The 17,039-nt window shown below is 50.7% G+C and overlaps 1 protein-coding gene across 1 annotated transcript; it reads left to right on the top strand.

Moving 5' to 3' along the window:
- Positions 1 to 287: 287 nt before the first annotated feature.
- Positions 288 to 16,689, top strand: LOC127552203 (basic proline-rich protein-like). The gene is made up of 3 exons (XM_051982709.1): positions 288 to 551; positions 4,204 to 4,303; positions 16,053 to 16,689. Exons 2-3 carry the CDS (start codon positions 4,257 to 4,259, stop codon positions 16,492 to 16,494), a joined length of 489 nt encoding a protein of 162 aa, XP_051838669.1. The 5' UTR covers positions 288 to 551; positions 4,204 to 4,256; the 3' UTR covers positions 16,495 to 16,689.
- Positions 16,690 to 17,039: the final 350 nt, after the last annotated feature.

Below are 17,039 nucleotides of genomic sequence, written 5' to 3' on the forward strand. Positions count from 1 at the left end.
AGAGAGGCGGGGTAGCTGGGAGAAAGTGAGCTAAAAATGGAGCGCCAATTCCAACCCAGCCACTGAGACTTAGTGCAATCATCCAACCCCTGTGGGACTCAGTTTCCTTATCTCTAAACAGAGAGGATTAGACCAGGTGATCTCTAGAGTCTGAGGTCTTGAAGAACTTGAAATCTCCTTGTGGTCACATCAAAAGGGGATCGACTGAGAAGAATTGAGGCTGTTTGTATTTAGTCTAAAAAAGGGAGGAAGTAGGAAAGGGACACTCTTGGGCACCTAAAGGTCTGTCACATAGAGACATTCACCTTGTCCTGCCTGTATTTTGAGGCAGAATTGGGAACACCTGGGGAAGCAAGGAAATATCTTCATCAATTGAGCTTCATCAGTGAGCTTCCCCAAAGGAAAATGGATGGCCTGCGGAGGTAGTGAGCTCCCCGTTACTTGTCCAGCAGAAGCTACATAACCATCACTAAGGGATTCTGTAGACAAGATTTTTATTCAAGTGAAGATTGGACTAAAGGGCCACTGGCCCACTGAGATCATTTTCAGGTGTGAGTATCTGTGATTCTCTTTTCCTTGGGGGTGGAAAAGGAAATACACTGGAGCCATTTCCCTGCTGAGAGTTTTGTGTGAAAAGCATTTAATATTTAGATTTCTGACTGAATCCTCTCTATGAAAAGTCTACTTGAAGAGAGAGGAATTTCAGGTTTTGAGAAATCTTTTTTTCCCCCTAAAATGGCATTCTGAACTTTCCCCCTCCAGCAATGAATGAGATCTTCCTGGTTTCAGATCCCAGGATACAAATCACTGGCTCTCTCAGTTAAAAATCTGAGACTATTTCCAAACTGTTGTAATCCCATCAAAGTGGGAAGGAAGGTGGGAAACGTTACTAAGTAATCCCTCCAGGTCTTGGGAAGGAAGTTGTTCCTCTAAAAGCAAACAAATTTCTACCCCAGAGAGGATTAGAGTCATTCCTTAATCCCCTTCTCCCAGCAGGAGAGAACTGCCCAGGGTGCTGAACTCTGGTGACGAGACAATCATCTCTTGGATTTTAAAAATTAAATGTTTTATTTCAAATTTAACATTGACCACTGATTCAACCGACTAGTCTTCTTTAGGATTCCTATTGAAGTGAATTGATTTGTAATCTCTTTGAGTATATGAAATCAGGGAAAATCACAGTTATCTCTTCTTTATTTTGTTCTGATTTTGTGGTGATTTTCTTCTTTATAAATAATAATGATTCTCTCTGGGAGAAAGCAGGTTTCTTGAGGAGGTTTTCTGGAGGCAGCCTTAGTTGCAGTTGAAAGTAATAATCACCTCAAAACGCAGCCAGGTGATAAAATGCAAATATTTATTTTCTCCTTCCAAAATAGCCCGGTTACTTTTTCTTAGTGGCCTATCTTTCTGCTTGGTTCCAAGAGCTCCCTCCAAATGTCTCCAAATCCAAAGGTTTGTCCTTCAGCCTCCAGGTGGAAGTTGTAATGAATCTTTCTTGCCTCCGAGAGAGGGCTTCTGGCTGAACTCACTTGACCCTCCCCTCTCAATCTAAATTCAGCTGAACTCTCCTAACTGGGCCTCTGCTTTCTTCTTATATATCAGAGAGTGGGATTATGGGATATCTCCCAGCGTGCTCTCTGGCCCTAAGAGCTTCAAGGGAGTGTCGTGTGAGCTCCAATGAGTAAAAGTGTGAACACAAGCATTGTATCAATTACATCGAGTTAACTCTAGGATTCTAGCATCTCCCTTGAGGTATCACCTTGTTTCAAGTTGAGTTAACACTAGGATTCCAACATGATTTCACCAACAACTGGAAGAAAAAAAAAAAACACAATAATTCCGGAGTATTGTCACTGTGTACTCACCCCTCCTTTATCCAGTCCCACTTCCACAGTAGTTTGGCCATGGAGCCCCCTAGAGCCCTTTCCAATCAATAGCAAGTTAAAATCAGTTATAGAAAATAAATGAGAAAAACAGCCATTCCCAAACACTTTTTTATTTTAAAGTCCAATGGAACAATTAACGTAAACACCTCGACCTAAAATTTCCAGAGACCGGAGGGCTGATTTCTCCTGTTGACACTGCCTGTTTTCAAGGTCAGAGACAGCTCAGGGAAGAAATAGCTGATTAAGGGAAAAGGAGCTTTTTCTATTAAAGGAATAAGTGAGGCTGGAGAAACCAAATGCTGAATGCTCAGCATCCTCTCACTTAGAGACAAACTCTGACCCTATTCAGGTGATTTTTCCAAACACATTTCTTTTCAAGGAAACCCTCTGAGGAAGAAAAAAATAAATAAATAAGCCAAGAACTGGAGTTCAACCGGTACTCTTACTACTCTAGGAAGGAAACGTTTAGAGAATTTAATTATTATAAAAAGTTGCCTAGTGGCTAGAGCACTGGATCAGAGTCAGGGAGACCTGTACTCCAATCTATCCTAGTTATAGATAGGGTGCTGGATTTTAGATATTTAACCAATCTGCAAAATGGGACTAAAGGCATCTACCTCAGAGGTTTATTAAGATCAATTGAGATGTATATATAAAGTCATCCACAAACTTAAATGTGAATTATCATTGTGATAATTAGTTTTCTTCCACTCACTACTGAAGGATAGAGAAGACATATAGCAGAGTAGGCAATGCTGGACTTTAGGGCGAGAAGCCCTAAATTCAAATACCACCTCTGATCCTTACTAGGCAAATCTCTTCATTTGAGGCTTCTCCAGCCTCAGTTTCACGTTTGCAAATTGGAGATAATAACCTGCCTCACAAAATCTGTCAAAAAAGGTCAAAGGAGATAAAGCATGAAAAGTATTTTGGCAATCCTTAAAGTGCTATGGAAGTATTGCCTATTTTTGACATCATTGTTGTTTATTATTATTATAGGTTCCACATTCTCCTGACCCTTTCAGTATATTCCCTGCCCATCAGATTCATGGTTCATCAAAAAAAGGGGTGACCCTCTCACACTTTCTTTCTTTTGTGTCCTAGAGTAGAATTATGCTGCTTTATTTGGGGGAAGAGACTCCGGCACCCATATCAAATCTTTACCTATGAAATCTTTATGAAAAGATCCGATAATATGGACTCTTGTGTTTAGATCTATTTTTAGATATGCAAACAAAAGAAATACAGAAGGCTCCCCCTTTCCTTTACTGAGCCCTCAGAAGTACCCATTCTACTTCTATATTTTGAAAAAAAAAAAACTTTAAACAGAAGTTGTCAGGAAGGAGAATCCCAGCAAAGAAGAGATAGAATGATTAGACCCCTAACTGTGGAATCAATGGCTCTGGGTTCAAATTCCCTATTGGCCACTTACTACCTATAAAATGCTGGACAAACCCTTGCACTCTCTGGTCCCTGACCTTGTCTACAAATAAGGGACTCGAGACTCAAATCTATGATCCTAATATTAAAAAAAAAAAAGTAATCAGGAGAACACGTTCAACCTTCGATCTACCTTTTACTTCCCTGCGTATATAAATGTATATAAGAAAAAGGCGTATGGAGACTGTCCGTGAGGAAACCCATCTGCCCTATCCCACAATTGATAAAAATTGTAGAGAATATAAGATTCAAGTACTTTTATTTTTTATTGACTATAAAAAAAGCTTTTAAATTCAGGAGAAGCAAATTCTCCCCTCCAAGTCTACCAAAAAGGTGTCTCCCAGACATATGTAGAAAACAGACAAAATTGCCTGATAGATATAGACAGTAAGAGAGATGAGGTTTTTATTAATAAGCTCAGAGGAGGCAGGAAACAAGGAGACCTGTATGACAATAGGAGACAGGATGCATGATAAGGTTTAGTTATTGTCCCAGAGGTGACACAGCAAAGAGTTCAAACTGAAGAAAGGCTCCCTGTAGACTGTAAGATGAAGTCCCACAAATGCTCTTTTTTATGTGAGTAATTTCATAGTGAATCAAGCCCTGGCACACTGCAGAGTCTCCTGGAGCAGATCCATTTTGGCCCAACCATCTATTCAGGAAAAGACAAGTGGATGAACAACGTCTATTGCCCAGACTATGTCATATGGATAGATGGACAATCTACAGCGTATACCCATTGTATGGGTATTACAATAGGCACTGTAAATGGAGGGGGCGTGGGCCCAGAATGGATTAGAAGGAAAGGAGAAGATTTAAGGGCCTTGATTCTGAGTTTCTCCTTGACACAAAGATCCAACCTTGCTTATCCTTCTAGGTCTACTGTATGGCTGTGAGTCATGGAAGAGGAAAGTCTCTGAGGAGTTCAAAATGAACGTCACACAGAAAGAAGAATGGATCGATTGTGGGAGTTCGGGGTAAGTACCACATTAAATAAGGAACGTGGAAGGGCCAGAGGGAAGGAGATTATGGAAGAAATGAATGAATGAACAAGAGCATTGATCAGCCATAAAATGAGAAAGAGTAGTAGGAGCTAATTCTAAAATCACATTTGTATCCACTTGCTAGACTTGGCTATGAGTAGTACCTTCTCTTTGGCCACTCCCCTCTCCTCAGATGTCCTTCTCTTCTCTGACTTAAAAAAAGGTTTATCTCCGGGCCCCTGAGCTTGCTACCGGACTGACTCACTTATGTCCTGAGCGGATGACCCAGACCTACGTTTCTTTCTGTGCTAGCTTAAAGAGATTTAAGAAAATATGGGGTATTAATACTGATTCTTGATAAGCTTATCACAGGTTCCTGAGCCCTCAGGTCATAAATCCCCCCCCCATTACAACTCCAGCCTGAAACTGGCATCTCTGCCCTTTCTTAATTCTTGCGTAAATCTTAACCATGGTGTCTCACATTGGGCCCCTTCCTCGGCTTCAGCAAAGTGCAAATATTCGGAGTCTCTGGTCAGCCATGGGAGTTTTATGTTAAGAGAAATAGAATCGGTGTAAAAGAAACACCATAATAAGGAAAAATCTAATAAAGAGGGAGGGAAGCTGGAGAGGAAGAAGCCTTATGGGTCTTAGAGCTGAGTTCATCTGCCTTCCTGCCAAAGGGCCCGTCGAGGTCGGAAGGAGGAGCCCTTGCACCCACCCACCCACCCACCCACCCTTCCTCCTCCTTCTCCCAAAAGCCCGGGCTCTTAAATCCTGGAGTTCCAGTTTGACCAAGAAAGGCTTCCGGCCGCTGAGCTAACGGGGAGAGAAGCTTTCGGGGATTGTCCAGCCTCCTTCTCCCCTGCTCGCCCTCCCACTGTGCCAAGGGCGGGAAACGGCGCTAAAACCACTAAAAGCAGTCGGGATGGGAGAGAGCGGGGACCGGCTACTGTGGGACCTCTGGGGGCACCCGAGGGGCAGCGGCCGGGCCGGGCTCCGGGCCGGTCCCAGGTGGAGGGGGCTTTCTGCCGCCTAATGTTGTTATTGGACAGAAGGAGGAACCGCCACGAGGGCACCGGCTCAGAAGCCCTGGGGGGGAATCCTGCGGCTGGCGCGCGTTCCCCTCCGCCTTCCCCTCCGCCGGCCTCAGTTTCCTGAGTGCCCAGTGAGGAGGCGGGGAGATGTTCCAGTCCCAGAAGGCCAGGGAGCCGCCCGCCCAGACATCAAGGCGCGGGCCAGCTTGGCAAGCCCCGGAGCCCGTGCTGGGCACCCGCCCTCGAGGGCCCCCGGACCGCCGCGGGCTGTAACGGGCCCCGGGGCTCCACGGACGCTTTTCCTCGGAGCGCTCAGGGACCATCCCGGGCTTCAGAGAGAATAACGGTCCGTGTCCGTCCGCGGCCGGAGAGCAGCTCTCGTGGGCCTTTGCTGCCCTCTCGTGGCGCTTAGAGGAACTTCTCTCCTTGGGCACCTCCGAGCCTGAGAGCTGCCCTTGGTGCTTGGTCAGGGAGAGCATCCTCTCGGGGCCGGGGCCTGGAGGTCTCTGCCAATGGCGTCCGGTCCGGCCGCCCCCGGGCCCGAACACAAAATGCCGGCCGGCCCACGTCTGGGGGCTTCTGGGAAGGGTAAAGGACCGGCTCAAAAATCCTGCTCAGAAATACTTACCGGGAAACCGAGCAAGTTTCCTGCCCGTCAGGAACCCTTAGCTCCTCATCTAGGAAAGGAAATGGTTCGATTTGTGTCTTTGGGCCCATTCTGAGAGGAGGGCTCTGTAGCCCGAAAGCCTGAACACCCGGGGGTCCTGGAGCCAAGGGAACTGGAGGAGGTCTGCTCCCACCAGCCAAGGGGTACCCAGAGGCCTCTGGGGGGTGTTTGGGAGCCAGGCTCCCAGCAGCCCGAGGGGATGGTCCAGAGAGGCTGGCTCGTCTATTGGATGCCTTCATTTTAGCAGGCAGCCAGCCTGGCTCACGGTCACCCAGGGCACAAGTATTAGTGTCACATCCTCTGATCCCAGAGCCAGCACTGTCCCTTCCATGTCACTCAAGGGAAACCCCCAGGGGACTCAGAGCTGGGGTCCGGGCAGAAAGTGGGGAATCAAGCCTTTTCTCCAAGAAACTCTCCCTGCCTGTTCCTTCATCCCAGAGGGAGACTCATCGACCCATCAGCATGTGGTCCAAAGAAGGGGCTTTAAAAGATCTTGGATTTGTTCACTCATTCATTCCTCCTTTGCCCCATTTCTCAGACAGCCCACCACTTTACGTTAAGGTCAGAGAGATCTGAGTTCAAGTTTTGCCTCTGACACCCATTCATCTCAGTTGGGTTTTGCTCCCATAAAATGGAGATAGCGACCACCGCTCACAAGGTTGTTGTAAGGCTCGAATGCACTAACATGTATAAGAAGCTCTGGACCTTGTAGTGCAACACAAAGGCTAGCAATTATTAACAAAAAATTAAATCACATTAAGTCTTTAAGACTAATTTTTCTGAGGAATAAAGCTAATATACAATATTAAAACGTAAAAACAAAAAGTCGCATTTGCGAGATGCTCCTCTCTCCCGGAGCACGTCCAAGTGCCTTTGGGATTTTTCCTCCTCATTGGAAGGTTGTTTGTTCTTTATTCCAGACTCTCCCTAACTCCGGCCCTCTGGATTTGTTCTTGGCCATCCATGGATGGCGCCATCCACTTCCTTTGGACATCATAATTCATTCTGCTCCTCCCTAGTTGTGGGACATGTAGGTCATTTCCTGTTTGCAAATTAAGAGCTGAGAAGTACTTCTCTTCCTATTTTATATTCTTTCCCCTTTTTCCGCTATCTTTGGGACACAGTCTGGACAAAGGGATCACTGAGCGGGGCCGAGATGTGGCCAGCTTTATGAGTCTCGTCCTATTTTAAGCCACAGAATCAAGGTCTCTGAATTGGAAGGGACCACGGGGGCCTTGAGTCTGGCCCAAATCTCAAGAGTATCTGGATGTTAGAAATCCAGCTTGAACCCCTCCAAAGGGAAGGAGCCTTTAGCCTCCTCGAGGCAACTCTGCATTAAAAGCATCCCTCCATGGTTTGCTTGGAACTGAGCACAGACCCCCCCCCCAGAGAAGGTTCCCAAATGTTCTTGAAGCAGTTAAAGAGCATCCTTGCTTTGGGGTTTTGGCCCATAATTCCATTGGGATCTTCAGAATTTGGTGCTCGATAGGTCTCTGTTCCTCTTGGAGTTTTCCTACAGCATGTTTAGGGGCCAGAACATTGCAGAGATTCCAAAATGAGGTCCAGAGCCACAGAGAAATGTTTGGCCCAAGGATCCACCCAGGAATAAACAAACTATAAAGGGTGCCCATTGTCGGTCCCAGTGATGTGTGTGGGCTGGACGCCAAAATGGCGTGGGTGACGTGCACGCCGAGAGTCGGGGTTCGGTCAGATGAAGAATCCAATGGCCATTCTCTCTGGCAAAAGACAGGTTTATTTAGGGGAGGAGGTTACAGACATAATGAAGGGATATTATAATAGACACCGAGAATGGTGAATGTGAAACAGAGTGGGAGAGCTTAGGAAAGAGAAGTTCCTCGGGGGATCTCAGTCACTGTTGGGAGGGGAAGTGGGGTTAAGAAGCACAGTGGATTAGGGGAGATATCACATGGAAAGGGACGAGGGCTGGGAGAGAGACACCATGAGGCAGAGTGCCCGAAGGAAGGCGGCAGCCAGGGGATGGCCCCAAAGTAGATTTTATAGGGAAAATTTAACCTTAGGGATTTCTGACAGGGCTTGGCAAGGTGAGGCTGCTACAGAGGGAGGGTCTCAGGCTGTGACGTGACTTGACCTTCAGACTGGACCATTCTTTAGTTTCTTTGTGCCCAACACACCATTCGGGACCTCACCACTAGGATCTGCAGCTGATGGACATTTTGTACATTAAATTAGGGTGTCTAGTTGCAGGGGGCTCAGGAAGCTGGGCCAAGACTTGAACAGGAAGATGAGAGTGGGTGTAATGATTTGGGGGAAATGATTTCTCGATTTTCATCGCTCTCCTCCCTTAACTGATAGTCTGGTGAGATCCAGGGCTATTTTCACTATCTCTGTAATACTCCCCTTTTCTGTCAATGGCTCCATTTCTCTCCCTCTTCCTGTCTTTGTCTTTCCTCCCCTTTTTTTTCTCCCTATCTCTGTCTTTGTCTCTCTCTGTATCTGTCTGTCTCTCTCCTCCCAGTCCTTTTTATATCCTCTCTGTATATGTGTGTTTCTCTGTTTCCATCTCTGTGCGTCCGTTTCTCTCTTTTCTACTCTATCTCTTTCTCTCTCTTGCTCTTCTCCCCATATCTGTCTCTCACCTCTCCTTTCTTCTCCCTATATCTCTCTGTATGTCCGTCCGTTTCTCTCATTTCTACCCCATCTGCCTTTCTTTCTTGCTCTCCTCCCCTTTCTTCTCTCCATCTCTCTGTATCTGTCTCTTATCTGTTTTTCTCTGTGTCTGTGTATTTCTTTCTTTGTCCCTCTGTCTCTCTGTGTCTGTGTGTGTTTCTCTAGCTCAGCTGTTTTTATGTTCTCTCAAAAGTTGACTCCTGTCTTTGTTTTTGTGTGTTTTTCTCTCCTTTCTACTCCATCTTTCTCTTTTTCTCTTGCTCTCCTCCCCTTTCTTCTCCCTATATCTGTTTCTCTCCTCCCCTTTCTTCTCCCTATTTTGACACGTGTGTATTTCTGTGCCTTTCTCTGTTTCTCTCCTTTCTACTCCATCTCTCTGTCTCTTGCTCTCCTCCCCTTTCTTCTCCCTATATCTGTTTCTCTCCTCCCCTTTCTTCTCCCTATATCTCTGTCTCTGAGTCTGTGTCTCTGTCCCCCTCCCCCCATTCTCCATCTCCCTACCTGCTGCACTTCTTCGCTTGTTCCCCCTCCCCACCTGCCTACGGCTTCTCGGGGCAGAATCCTTGCTGCCTTTCAGCCAAACTGGCGGGTGGGTGTTTCCTTCCTCTGCTCGGGCTACTTTCTCACCTCCGTGCCTTTGTACAGAATGTCCCCCACGCCTTCTCCCCCCTCCCGCTGGCTCCATTCAAGACTTAGTTCCATGAAGCTTCCCTCCGGTCGCCAGAAATCGCTCCCCGCTCCAGACCAACATTCACTTGACATATTGTATGGAAACTTAGCTGGGTGTCCCTTAGTCAGTCCGGCCACGAGGTGGTGCTGGTGAGCAGCCAGGAACTTGGGGGGCGGGCACCCGACCTCGGTGGTCAGGGCTGCCCCCGCAGCCACCTCCCTTCGGAGGCGTTTTCGTGAGCAAGGACCCCTCCCCCCTGCCGTGGTTTTCTCTCCATCCTGTGACCTACCCCTGGTAGAGTGTGTGTGTGTGTGTGTGTGTGTGTGCGCGTGTGTGTGCGCGCAAATGTTGGCTCTAGGCTTGTTTCCTTCTGCCTCAAATGATCACCTCTCTCACCGACTCCTTGAACCCCGAGCCAGAAAGCTTTCTCTGGAAGGATTAGGCAGGATGGCTCGCCACCAAGCCCATGCACATGTACACACACACACACACACACACACACACACACACCCTCCCGCGTACACATCACACACGCACACATATACACGTACACATGTGTGTACGTGTCCCCTTGCGCGCGCATGTCCCTTTCCACACGCACACACATCCCCTTGCGCGTACACATCCACTTGCACACACACCACACTCATACACACACACATACACGTACACACACGTCCCCTTGCGCACGCACGCACGGCAGCACACATTTCTCCTTGCACACACACATCCGCTTGCACGCACACACACACACACACACACACATCTCCCAAATCTTAGCCTCCCTCCTCCCAAGATTCCCTTCTCCGCAGCCCTCCCCGCTACGCGCTCAGGCACTCGCACCCCCACACTGAAGCGCTGCCCCGGGGTGGGCAGAGGGAGAGGGGAGCAGCAGCTCCGGATACGTCCCTCCCTCCCCAGGGACACTTCTGGCGGGGGTGGGGGTGGGGGGCGGTGACTGAGGAAGCGCACTGTCCCTCCCACAGCCAGGGATCGGGCCGGGTCCGTTCTGGGAGTCCCGCGGCGTGGCCCCTCCCGCCCCTGCCCGGCCCCGAGTCCGGCCCCGGCGCGGCCCTTGCCCTTGAGCCTCCCCGCGCTTGCCGCGGCCTCCGCCAGCGCTGTTTCCTGGGCCGACCCTCCCCTTCAGTCCGTCCTTCCCTCTTGTGCCTCGTTCCCACAATTCCCAGTCAGTCTCAAGACGAGGGCCAAGCTCTCAGGTGGAGAGGCTCGAGGAGAGGATGCTGGGAAAACGGCTGCATCTTCTGGCACTTTTCCTGTTATTCCCCGTCTCCTTCCCTCCGCTCTCCAGGAGACGGCGCCGCAGCCGGGACCAGGCCCGGCGTGCATCGCACGCTTGGGAAACGCGGGGCCATTTGAATGGAACCGACACTTCCCGAAAGAAAGTTCCCTCTGGTAACGTCCGTGTTCTCCAAGGAGAGAGACTCGGAGACTCAGGCAAGGCCCTGAGTCAGGAAGACCCGGCCCCCCCTTCCTGACACTTCCTGACTCGGAAAACGTGGGAAAGCGCCTTAACCTGGACGGAAGTCCCGGGACTTCTCCAGGAAGTGACAGCTTCCCACCCCCACGTGACCACTGGGCCTTATCTGTCGCTTCTCCCTGGGAGGGGACGTGGTTGGGAGCCGCGGAATGATGTCATCTCTGGAGAGCTGCGGCTCTGTGGGGTCTGCAGTGGGAAATACAGCCGTGCAAAAATGGGGGACGGTGGCCGGAAGGAGGGGCAAGGGCGGGGCCCGAGGGAGGGGTTCCAAGGCTCACCTGGGACCTGTGCGGGAGGAAAGCGTCCCCGGCTTTCGGAGCGTGGGGCAAGACTGGGAAAGAGTCGCTCCGGTGAGAAAGTCCGGCGGGTACAACCGCCCAGCTGCGGGGGCCCCACCCCGAGTCCCCTGCCGACATAAAAGTGTCCTGCCTCACCCTTCTCCAAATCCTCTGAAATCTGCTCTTCATCATGGCGGCTGTTCCTGGCTTCGCCTTTGTTCGGCCCCCATCAGAGAGAGGGCCCGTGATCCTCCGAGGCGGGAACCAGCTCTTCCTGGGCCGGAAGGGATTTCTCCCGCCAGCTTCTCGCCTGGGAAAGGGTCACTTGGGCTTCACAGTCACTTGTGAAAGGAGCCCCTCTTCCTCCCAGCCTTGAACACGCTCCCCTCAGGCCCCCCTGCTTGTAACAAAGAGCCCCTAACCAAAAGAGCCGCGGTCTCCTCCGGGCCCTGCCGCCCATCGGGCACCGGCTGTACTTCCTCCCCCGCTGGCCTCCTAACCCAGCGCTCAGTTCCTCCGCATCTGCTGTCCGCACCCTTGTGTTTTCAGTCACCGGGTTGGTTTCTCGGGGCTGCCGGAGTATTTCCTCTGCATCCGCGGCTCCCAGCTGGGTTCCTTTCTTGGGGAGCTGCTTCCCCTTCTCCGGGGTGACTCATCTCACCTCCCCAGAGGCAGAATAGTCTGTTTCCCACTTCCCCTTCCAAGGACCAAGTCTCCTTTTTCTCCCCATCCTGCCTCTCCAGCCCTGCTCAAAGATAATCCTTCCGCATTATCTCTACACTGGGCATCCTGATGTCCTCACAGGGGAATGAGCTCTCCAATTTCTACCTGTGATTTCTCTCCTTTCATCTTTTCTTCCCTAAGTGTTTTAGCCCCTGATGTTCTTGCTCTTGTAAAGGTCTCTCAAAAAGCACTCGAGTTCTGTCGTTGTAGCTGCCTGTTGTAGCATGACGCGAGCAGTCCTGATCTTATCGTGCTCTTGGCTTTAGTTAGTGTCCCAGGGGATAGAAAGCAAGGCAGGGAGTCGGGAAGATCTGAATTCAAATCCTGCCCCAGCTGTGAGACCCTGAACAAGTAACTTGTCTCTGTCTGCCTCAGCTTCCTCATCTGTAAAATGAGCTACAAGAGAAAAAAATGTCAAATCATTCTAGCATCTCTGCCAAGAAAAACCCCAAATGGATCATGAATCAAACAGAGCAGGGCAGCTAGGTGGGCAGTGGATAGAGCACCAGCTCTGACGTCGGAGGATCTGAGTTCAAATCTGACCTCAGACACTTCCTAGCTGTGTGACCCTGGGCAAGTCATTTAACCCCAATTGCCTCAGCAAGAAAAAAAAAAAAAAAAAGACTGGGCAACAAGAAGTCCTAGCTGCATAAAAGCAAACTTTAATTTCTTAAAGTAAATAACTTTTACTTGGTCATTTTGTATATTGAATGTCCCACCTCTCCTCTTGGTTCTTTTGAAGAAATGATTCAAATTTTTATTTTTTGTTAATGTTTCCAGGAATATTCTTTTCATATAGTTTATTTTTGGAGGGATGCCAACCAATCATTCTTTTGGTCAAAATATCATGTTCTTAATTTCTCTTTGATTTCTTATAAAAAGAAACTATTGTTTTAATAGTCCTTAGAACATTAATTTGCCCCATGTACTCTGTAAAATGTATTGTTTCATACCATAATTACAAAATCTGACATTTGATTTGGGGCCATCTTGACAAGAGTCAACTGAGCCTTGAAGGACATCAGGAAGACTTAAGGAGAGGTGGGGAGAGCAAAAGCAGGAGACAAAAGAAAGGGGACGCAATCTTGGGATTCCATGTACAATGTTCTAAAATCCAAGCTCCAGCCCCTGAAGAATCCAGTTCCCTCGTTTTGGGACTCCTGATCTAGGGCCCAACCTAGCAGACAAGTGATTATGGTTGTTTTCGATAGGTTGATGTTCAGCTCTTGGGACTGTGGCGGGTGAAAAATAAAATGACTGAGGAAACAAAGGCTGAGTTTCTGAGAATATCGATTTATGAAGCAAAACTTGCCAGTTGTCCAACAGAGCAGGACCAGATCTCCTCGACTTAGACCTGGACCCCATCCACAAGATGAGACAGACTTTCATACATTAAAAATAAGTAAGATTAATTTTAAGAAAACAACCAACCAGGATCCAATATTAGATTTCTAATTGGAGGAAAGGTTGGGACGAGTGAACAATGTGATTCCCTGAAATGAGGGAAAAGGAGAAATGGTGTCACACGTTCCCCTCAAGAGCCTGTATACAATCAAAGGAACATGGAAACAAGCATTATTTTCTTCAGCATTTTTATGCCTTTTTTCTGAAAGCTGTTAAATCTGTTTTCATGATTTTCTTACATCACTCATTTCTTTCCCTAATTTTTCCTCTATATCTCTCTTATTTGATTTTTAAATACCTTTTTATGGCATTCTCTTCTTTTTTATAATATATGATGGTTCTCTCTGGGAGCAGGTTTCTTGGGGAGGTTTTCTGGAGGCAGCCTTAGTTTTGGTTCAGAGTAATAATCACCCCCAATGCAGCCAGGAGTTAAAGTAGTTCTTTAGTGTTTCTTCCAAAATAGCCCAGTTGGCTTTCTTTGGTTCCGAGAGCTCTCGTTGCCAGCTTCAGCCTCTCTCTGAATCTTGGTTCTGCCCGATTGCAGATGAGCTTCTCAGTCTCCGGAACTGGACTCTCACTCTGTCAATCTTCCGAAGCGACTCCTGGCTCTAGCTCAACTCCGGCTCGGGGCTTCTTCTGACTGAGCCTCCTCTGAACCTTTTCAGCTGACCCTGCTGACTGAGCCCAGCTGTTTCTATGCTCTCTCAAAGGCTGACTCCCCCTCCAAGAGAGGGATTATGGGAGGTGGGAGTCCACAAAGTTACAAAGTTAGTATCTCCCGTACTTGCGCATTTAGGGTTAGGGTTAGGGTTAGCTCCAATGTGTAAACTCTTAAAGGTGCAAACCCAAGTACGGCGTCCATCAGTTCCATTGGGTTATCACCTTGTTTCAAGTTCTGGCCCATAGCCTCTCCATGAGTCATCACTAGGATTCTAACACCTTTTATTATCTTCCAATTGTTTTTCTTTGAGGTTTTGGCTACAGCAGATTTGACTATTGTCTTCCAAGTTTCTTCCTTGATCTTCCCTATCACCACGTAGTTTTCTACGGTGAGTTCTTTTTTTGTGGTTTGCTCATTTTCCCGGCTTACTTCTTGACTTCGACCTTTATTTTAAAGTCGGGCTCAGTTCCCCGCGTGGAGGGAGCACCGTGCCAAGCTTCAGGCTTCCCTGCCAGCTTTCAGAAGTAGGCGCAAGTTTCCAGTTCTTTCAAGGCGGTGTGATCTAGGGAGAGGGGGTCACTGCTCCCCTGGGAGAGCCCGCAAACAGTATTCCACTCTGGAAGCTCTGCTGTGCTAGTGCTCCTCCTCCCCGAGATTGAAACCCAGGTCCACAAATAGGCCCCGCAGCAGAGTCTGCGCTCAGAGCCAGCAAAGGGAGCCCCCCAATCTCCGAGGAGCCGTGTGACCCCCTGAACCTCTGGGGACCAAGAGCAGCAGAGTCTGCGCTCAGAGCCAGCAAAGGGAGCCCCCTAATCTCCAAGGAGCCGTGTGACCCCCTGAACCTCTGGGACCAAGAGCAGCAGAGTCTGTGCTCAGAGCCAGCAAAGGGAGCCCCCTAATCTCCGAGGAGCCGTGTGACCCCCTGAACCTCTGGGGGCCACAGCTGCTGACTCAGTGTCCCCAGGCTGCTAACGTGCCAGGGGTTGCCCATGCCGACTGCGCTCCGCTCTCGCCCCAGAGCTACAGATCTGTCCTGATGACCTAGTTTTCCTCAGGGGAGGGGCCCCCTCCTGTTGGGGGTTCTGCTGCTCCAGAATTTGTTTTGAGCGTTATTGCAAAGTTGCTGGGAGAGGAATTTGGGAGAATCAGAGGAATCCCCGCCTTTTCTCTCAGCCTTAGTCTGCCCCCCTCCCCCCCAAGAAGTAATTTCAAGTCGAGTGAAAAACCTTTTAGTCACTAAGTCCCTCCTACTCTGAGCCACGTAAGCAGAGGGGAGGCCCTGGGACCCTGGAGAACGGAGTCTCATTGAATTCATCCCTGAGCAAGATTCTCCCCAGAAAACCCCCAAATCCGTCCCCTTGGATGCTTCCAGGGCTGGTGAGCTCACTGCTGGACAGCTCAGGTTCCACCGGGCAGTTCCTGAGGGCAGGAAGGGTCCTGGAAGGTCCCTGGGGAAGTACTTAGGACTGGTTTTACCTGGTTCTCGTGCGACCCCAGGGAAGCTCGGCCCAAAAGGTGCCGTGACTTCGCGTTTCCAGGCCCGCCACCACGGTCCCCGAAGGCCTGCGTTCCAGGCTGGGAAGCCCGTCCGGGCGTCCTGGGCACAGCCATTGAGGGTGATGGGGCCGGAGACATCACAGTCCTTGCCAGACTGAGCTCGGGGCCTGGAAGCCTGGCTTTGTGAGCTCATAATTCACGGGAGCAGGAGGAGCAGCCCCCACATCCCTCCCTTGCTGTCTCTTTCCCTACCTGAGCTGGGACACCTGGCCTGGCCTTAGGTGGGCTCAGACTTGGAGAGTGGGACAGACTGCCCCCTTCTCCTAGGTCCCAGACCTCGCTGCTCCCCCTTCCGCTTCCTCTCCCGGGCGCCCCTGCCCGGCTCCCTCCCTCCCTTTCTCTTGTAGGTTTGAGGAGCCGAGAGGGGACTCTGGCCCCATTTGCACCTGAGGGAGATCCACGGGGGCAGAGCACCCCCAGTATGGCCGCCTTCTGCACAGAAGCCTTGCGCTCGCTCTCCTTGTGCCTGTGTGCTCTGCGTCTGTTTCTGCGTCTGCCCCCTTCCATCCTTCCTCCCCTCTCCCTCCTCCCCCTTCCCCCGTCCTCCCCCTCTCCCCGCCGTCCTCCTCCTCGTACATCTCTGTCGCTCTCCTCTTTTCCAGGAAGACCCAAACCAGAGGGCGACTGAGGCAGAAGCGGGAGCGCGGAGAAGGGGGTCGCCTGCCTGCGCGAGGGGCCGAGCCCACTGGAGGGGGAGGGGGCGGTAGAGCTCTACCTCCCCGTCCCTCCTCCCTAGGACCTGCCTCTATGGGCTTGGAAAGACCCCTCGGGGGATGTCCCATGGACTCCGAGCAATTCCCCATGCAGAAACCAGGAGTCTCCCCAGCTTCACCTCCCCCAAGCCGCCCACCTCTTCGAGGGCCCGGGAGCCCAGGACAGGTTCCCCTGGGCCCTGCCCTCCCCGCCGGAGCCCCTGAGGAGCTTCTCCAGGCGCTGCTCCTGGGGCCGCCCGAGCCTGCTGCCCCTGCGGAAGCTGGCCCCTCTGGAGCGCCTCTGCTCCCCGCCCCGGGCCGCCTCCCCGCCCCGCTGCCTGATCCAGAGTAAGAGCCTGCTGCCCAGGAGGCTGACCCCGCTGAGGCTCTCCTACACTCAGCCCCAGCCCGTCCCCAAGGGCGGCTTCAGGACCTGCCAGAGCCCCAGCAAGGGGCCCCCCAACAGACTGGCTCCCTTGGAGGCGTACAGGAGGAGCCTCATCCCCACCCCACCCACCCCTTTCCCTTCAAGAGGTCCGTGAAGTAAAAAAATAAAATTTCGTATGACCTTTCCCGGTCCCCGGGGCCTCATCTGTCGCTGGGACCTGAGGGGCCACCGGGCCCGAGGTAACCAGGCAATGGGGCCGTCGTTCCCCTCCCTGAGGCCTCAGTTTCCCCATGTGTAAGGTGAGAGTGGGGGGCTGAATGGCTTCCAAGCCCCTTCTAGCTCTGCCTGAATACTTGAGTTAATGGGCGGGTTCTCCTGGTCTGATCTGAGAAAGCTGAGAAGGCCGACTGGGACCAGAAGGCTCCTCAGGAGCAGGAGTCTGGGAGCCCGGGGACGGGCCCTGCCCGAGGGGACACCCCCGGCCCCATGACGTGGGGCAACACGAGCCC

Source organism: Antechinus flavipes, chromosome 2, assembly GCF_016432865.1.
Source record: "Antechinus flavipes isolate AdamAnt ecotype Samford, QLD, Australia chromosome 2, AdamAnt_v2, whole genome shotgun sequence".
NCBI lineage: Eukaryota > Metazoa > Chordata > Mammalia > Dasyuromorphia > Dasyuridae > Antechinus > Antechinus flavipes.

Excerpts from the sequence above, each read along its gene's own strand:
- LOC127552203 (XM_051982709.1), top strand. The coding sequence starts at position 4,257 with ATGAACGTCACACAGAAAGAAGAATGGATCGATTGTGGGAGTTCGGG. Across the intron at positions 4,304-16,052 it reads ATCGATTGTGGGAGTTCGGG|GAAGACCCAAACCAGAGGGC; the intron begins GTAAGTACCACA and ends CCTCTTTTCCAG.